At 35.5% G+C, this 7089-nt stretch overlaps 1 protein-coding gene across 2 annotated transcripts in view; it reads left to right on the top strand.

Moving 5' to 3' along the window:
• Positions 1-7089, top strand: part of LOC106876162 (glutamate receptor ionotropic, kainate 2) — a 148901-nt gene that overhangs the window by 20134 nt on the left and 121678 nt on the right. For both annotated transcript variants that reach the window (XM_014924588.2, XM_014924587.2), the window contains exon 3: positions 165-269. In XM_014924588.2, the coding sequence (XP_014780074.1) occupies positions 165-269 (105 nt within the window). The remainder of the gene's footprint in view (positions 1-164; positions 270-7089) is intronic.

The raw sequence follows: 7089 nt of genomic DNA on the forward strand, positions 1-7089 counted from the left end.
TATATATATATATATATATATATATATATATATATTGTATTTGTATGTTGTGTGTGTGTGTGTATTCTCTTTACTGAATAACGATTCTAATGGCACTGTTTATTTGACATTGAACGTCAAATTAGACGCGTTTTTCAAGGTATTGTTGTTTTTTCTATTTATAGGTAGTTTTCGACGGATTATCGGGCAGAGTAATGTTCGATCATAAAGGAGAGAGATCAGATTTTTCCTTGAATGTTTTGAAGTTAAAAGAACAAGGTTTGTCAAAGGTGAGTGGTACTTTGTTTCTAAGTGCTTCGATAAAATTCCATTTTTATTCATATGACAGCATGAAAATCACTCATAGATATATACATGCATTAAATTCATACGCACACAAACATACACGCTCACACACACACACACTCTCTCTCTCTCTCTCTCTCTCTCTCTCTCTCTCTCTCTCTGGCTCTCTCTTTCTCTCTCTCTCTCTCTCTCTCTCTCTCTCTCTCTCTCTCTCTCTCTCTCTCTCTCTCTCTCTCTCTCTCTCTCACTCTCTCACTCTCACACACACAGCAGCGTGGATAATTCTGTGCTGATATTCATATATGAATATGGGTGTGTGTGTGTGTGTGTTTGTGTAAGAGAAGTAGAGAGAGACTCGCATATATACAGACATCGATTAAAGCATCCTTCTGAAATTACATTTAGATAATGAGATTGTTTCATATTCTCTTATTTTGCTATCGTAGCTTAAAGAGTTGATCGCTCATTCTTGTTTGTCCTAGCCTACATAATATATTCTTTATTATTATTTTTCATTTTGTTTTGGTCTTTTACTTTACATTTTTACTGTGTTATGCGTATTCCGTTCCTTATTAATAAATCGTATACGTGTGCTGATAATTCTTTGCAGAATATTTATGTTTGTTATTAAATCTTTGCTATCTAACCTTGTTCTCTGCTGTATCAAATATTGTATTACAAATGTTTCATGCTGTATGTGCATGGTGTGTTGGTCGAAGTATGTCATTCATGCCTAACCAATATTACAGTTGTAGTCATGAAGTTAACAACGTTCATATTTGCGATCGAATTTGTAAAACATTCTTCATTAATGATCTACACACGGTCTTACAGGAATTTGGCAACTTTGACTGTGTACCAGATTTCCTAATATACATAATGTCAATGATGAAATCCTTCGTCTGAACAGCATTTAAATTCTTTTTCACAAATGATGTAGTAGATATAGTACATTACAAAACAAAAGAAACACCAGGCAGTACAGTCATTCATAGAAGCTAACACTTGCAGACACTAGAACAATATGAATACAAGTACGACACAAATACATCAGCAGCATCGGTTAAAAATACACAAACCAATACACAAAGCGTGTTCCATGCATCCAATACATATTAACTATAGGATAGATGGACAGGTTACCAACATATATATATGAAGCAGGAGACAAGCTTCATTACACTAAACCATAATCTAACGCTAATAAAAGATTACAAGCTATTAATGATCAATGTAATTTTCAAATTCTGTTGTGAAAGTAAAATAAAAGTCATAAACTCCACGACTCCAATTTGTGTGTATATATATATATATATATATATATATATATATATATATATGCCGGCAAGTTGGTGAGTGCCTGTATATGAACATACATACATATAGATATATATACATACGTATATATATATATATATATATATATATATATATGTGTGTGTGTGTGTGTATGAACAAAAATTAAAGTGTTCGTCATCAATTAGGGTACATAATATATCAGTAAATTTGCATACGATTTTAATTATCATCAATAATAAAATTTCATGTTTATAAAAATATATATGTATGTGTGTATGCCCGCGTGCGTGTGTATGTTAATGGGCTTAAGATCGTGTCAGGTAGTATTGATTTGTATGTTCAGGGAAGACATTTTATGGTGAGAGAAAATATATTTAATTTTTATGGCAGCTCTGAGCATAAAAGCCTGAAAGTCCGAAGAATGCAAAAGCATTCTTAATTCTTATTCAAGGTGATGAGAATTAAGGTCGTGAAGAAAAGAATCTAACAAGGTCAAACTTTTATTGAAATATCATTCACGTTGTTTTACGTTGGATTTTGTTTTGTTCGATCGTAATTTTATTTCCTTGTTAATTTAACTCGTATTTGGATGGACAAGTCACATTCACGTATATCTTAAAAGTATTTCCGAGGTCGGACCCTGAATGATATATATTATGTGGTAGAACAGGGCCCTTAAGTTACAAGCACCAATCCAGTTGATGTTCACCCACAGCACACGTAATTCACCGGGATACGGAAACACCGAGGCAGCGTGATTGCTTGACATCACTTCATGTCACCTCAGTCAATGCTATCATGAACCGACCAATCTCATAAGAGCACAAGCTTCAAATTATTGACCACACTGTGTGTTGATAGATATGCATGATATTTTCACAAACTCATTTTAGAATGATAAAGTTTGTAGCACTAAGGCTGTAATTATTTGCCACTCTTTATATACAGTATATCTGTTAATTTTATATAAGCCAAACGACTGGGAGATAGAAATATTACTTTTAAATCATGTTCGCGATTTGGAAGTATCTCTGATAGATCTCTCGAACTCCGATTTATCTCTTTAAGTAGATTAAAATGCTGTAGCCTCCGTCAGAGAGTTTTGAAAACAAATTTTGAAATCTGACAGAATTTAAACTTCTTGCGCTCTTGCACTTGTCAACTGTGATATTTCTGTAGGAAATGCCTGTGACATGAAGTATTAATTATCCAGCATAGAATGACGACATGTAGATAGATGTACGTACCTGCTAGCTAAATTTCATGACAAGACTTTCTATAATCGTTAGAATCATGCAACACTGTCTGTAAAACTGTATCTAAGAAGTTTCAACAGAATTATCTAGGTTACGCTACTTCGTGTTTTTAGGTGAAATGTCTGAGCTCATACGATATATACTGCGTTAAAAACTATTATTTTTGTTCGTGAAGCTTCATTAAAGAAGTTCTTCTTCTGTGTATTTCTCAAAATTTTATTTGTAAATCGGTAAAGAGTAAATCTAAGGTTTATATAAGGACATACACTAACGATGACTTCATGGAAATTGATAACAGAAACCAAGAACTTACATTATTTATATTTGACGGATATTTGTCCACATCTTGTTTGTGGTTAACACAACCTTTCGGCTGATATACTCTCCAGCCTTCGTCAGGTGTCTTGGGGAAATTTCGAACCTGGACTCTCGGTCCTAAAGTATATTTTGATGTTGTTGTTGTTGTTGTTGTTGTTATTATTATTATTATAATTATTATTCAGGTCACTGTCTGGAATCTAACTCGGAATCTTGGAGTTAGTAGCCCGCGCTCTTAACCAGTATGCCATATGCCCGTGGGCGTAGTGGTTAAGAGCGCGGGCTGCTAAACTCAAGATTCCGAGTTCGATTCCAGGCAGTGACCTGAATAATAATAATAATAATAATAACAACATCGAAAAATACCTTAGGAATGAGAACCCAGGTTCGAAATTTCCCTAAGACACCTGATGAAGGTTGGAGGGTATATCAGCCGAAATGTTGTGTTAACAACAAACACGATGAGGGCAAATATCCGTCAAATGTAAATAATGTACATAATTCCTCATCTCTTAAATATAAAACTGAACGAAGGACAATAATACATAAAATACATAATAACTTTTAGCAAGCTAGCAGATATTTGGTGGCAATACTTTACGAAGGTTTCAATGCTATTCTCGGTTTATATATTTAAGCAAAGATGCCTCTGTTACAGTAGAGCTATGCAAGCTGGGGACAATTTCCAACTGTCACTAGGGCCATTAAATTCGATCCACTCAGTATCTTCCCTACTTTATCGCCAATCATTAAGTGTACTTGACGAAATCTCATTAATTTGGCTTTTCTGAAGCAGAATATATCCGATTAGAAAGGCTTAGAATTTTTAAAGAATAATTTATTGGGGAAAGTGACTGAATCTATTCCATACAAACACATGTTAATGACAATAAAAGCCGAAGGAAGTTGGCTGCCGATTACTTCAAAACTATAAGAAATTATGAACTTAGCTCCATCAGAAGATATCGTAGACAGAGTGGAAGGTATGATACAGGAAGGTGCTCCAGCAGATAGTATGCAGATTCTCGGAAATAGGCTTGCACCATCCACACCCTGATAAAGAGTAGGAAAGCGCCATGAGCCACCATATGAAGACCATGATTTATTGTTTTATATAATGTTCTAATGAATGTCCTACTTAGTCTCTCGTATAGTTATAATAATATTGTCTGTATGTATGTTTTGTGTTCGGTCATCTGATAATTTCTTTGTATCATAATAATAGAAATACAATGAATCTTTCTATGATTTAGCAGCTTGAGTCTACTGTTATCAATGTGTTCTAAACAGTTGTCTCAAGGAGTGGTTCTTAAGAGCTACTAGAATGTTCAATGAATTATGTTCTGCTTTATACTAAGTAACCTCTTGCTTTATACTGCTTTACACTAAGTAGCCTCTGCTATACAGTAGGAAGAAAAAATAAGAGATTATCGAAGGTGGCAGGGTGATGACGTTGTCAACGTGTGTAAGTTCAGTTCATAGTTGACACTTGGGTGTGAGGAGACTTGGAAAGAAACGAGTAAAATCAAGAAAGTGAATTCAGAAATGTAAGAAAAATGAAATATTAGTTGAAAACTTCATTTTCACACGTTTGTAATGTTCACTCAAAGCATATTCTAAAAACTCAATATGATCAATGTTCTTTTAACTGTTAACAAAACAAACAAAAACAACGACAAACCCCAAAGATATTCGTTCGACGAAAAGTTCCATGAGGAAAACGACCACTGCCAATTAACCAGCAATATATTCCGACTTTGGTCGACGGTCAGTCTTGAAGTATTTTAGTACTTTCTTTTTTTTTTTCAATCTGGTACTTATTATGTCCAAGTTTTCTTTGCTGAACCTTTAAATTACAAGGACGCAAAACAAGGATAATAAATGTTTATGACTTTCCCACAATTGCAGGCTCTGAAATTACTTAAGTATATCAATGTGTTAAGTTTATCTCTTACATCTGACGTCTAGATACGAAACGATGTAGCTAAAGATCAGTGCTGACTATAATTTCTATAGAATACCTGTAGAAATAACTAACAAAATAATGCGAAGCGCACTGCTAACACAGTAGAACGTGGTACTGACTTATAAAAAACATTTAATATACCTAGTATATTATGTATATTATGCTTGCATAACGAAATACCACGTACCTACAAAACATTAATCTTAAGTATAGAACGTAAGATGTGATTCCATTCTACAGGGTGCCCCAAAAGTCTGGGTACACGGGGTAAATAAAATTATAACATAAACAATTAAATATAAGAAATGATAATTTCTTAAAGTATATATTAATCCCCATGTACCCAGACTTTGTGGACACCCTGTAGAATAAATTAAAACTGGCATTCCATGGGTTACGAGGACAAGGGTTTCAGTTGATCCGATCAACAGAACAGCTTGCTCGTGAAATTAACGTCTAAGTGGTTGAGGACTCCACAGACAAGTGTATCTTTAACTAGTTCTCAGGGAGATTCAGCGACACAGAATGTGACAAAGCTGATACAGGTACAGCTCAGTTTTGCCAGCTGACTGGACTGGAGCAACGGAAAATAAACACGCCGCCAGGAATCGAAATCGCGACCTTATGATCGTGAGTCATATGCCTTAACCACTAAACCGCGCGTAGTCATGAAGTAATACCAGGAATTTGCTCTTGATATATGTTTTGAATGTCTTCAGAATGATCGAATGTAAATTGGCATAAACCCACAACTCGGTCGTATTAGAGGTAGCAGTCACCTGCGTTCGACTATCACTTGATCAAACGTACGATGCTTTTGCGAATTGACGTTGGCGCCTGTGACCCACACTTTGACCCAATGACGCGTCCTGGATGTGACACTTGGAGAGAAAAAGAGAGAGGGAAGGATTTAGAGGTGAGGGAAAAGAGAAGACGGAATGACTTAGAGCGGAGGGAAAAGAATAGAGGGCGGAAGCACTTAGAATGGAGGAAGACGAAGTGAGGGTGGAAGGAGAGAAGGGCAAAGAAAAATAGAGAAAAGTGAGAGAGAGAAGGAGACAGACAGACAGATGGACAGAGTGCACAAATCCTCAGTTTCTATGCATTTTCAGCTGAGATAATTGTATCCACGTGAAATGTAGCGACCCGTTGAAACACAGCTCGCTGTAGGATCTCGAATTTAAAAATACAACATAATGATTGTGAATGGAAAATCCTAACCTCTAGGCAACGTACCATGCGTTGAAAAAATTCACATTTCGACCTATGTAGTCGAGGGACGGTCTCAGGAATTTTTCGACGGGATGGCAAAAGGTCAGAAGGGAATACAATTCCAGGAGAAAAGGGCATAATAGTATTATTTAGCAGGGCACACTTCTTTTCTTGAGGAGGGTACGTGCCCCTCAGCACCCACATACAACAGCTTGGATCCGCCCTTGCAGTCACATATTCTTTTATTTGTTTTTTACTTGTTTCATTCATTTAACTGCGGCTATGCTGAAGCACTGCCTGTAAGGGTCTTTTAGTCGAAGTAATCCACCCCAGGACTTATTCTTTGTAAGCCTAATACTTATCCTAACAGTCTCTTTTGCCGAACCATCAAGTTACGGGGACGTAAACACCCCAACATCGGTTGTCAAGTGATGGCTGGATGGAGGACAGACACAAGGACCAACACACACACACACACACACACATATATGCATTACTGTTAAAGTCTGTCATACCGGCCAAGACGAAGGGAAATAGCCCTGAAACTCGAGTCGCCTTTATATATTTATATATTTATATTTATATATTTGATCCTTTATATCGAACTCTCAATATTTCATCTACATTCAATACTTTATTTCATGGTGCCATCCATTTTTATTTTATTTTATTTTATTTTATATTATATATTGTATATTATATTATATATTGTATATTCCATATTCTATGCAGGAATATAAATAAAGCATAAAA

The sequence above is a fragment of the Octopus bimaculoides genome, chromosome 21, assembly GCF_001194135.2.
Source record: "Octopus bimaculoides isolate UCB-OBI-ISO-001 chromosome 21, ASM119413v2, whole genome shotgun sequence".
Lineage (NCBI taxonomy): Eukaryota > Metazoa > Mollusca > Cephalopoda > Octopoda > Octopodidae > Octopus > Octopus bimaculoides.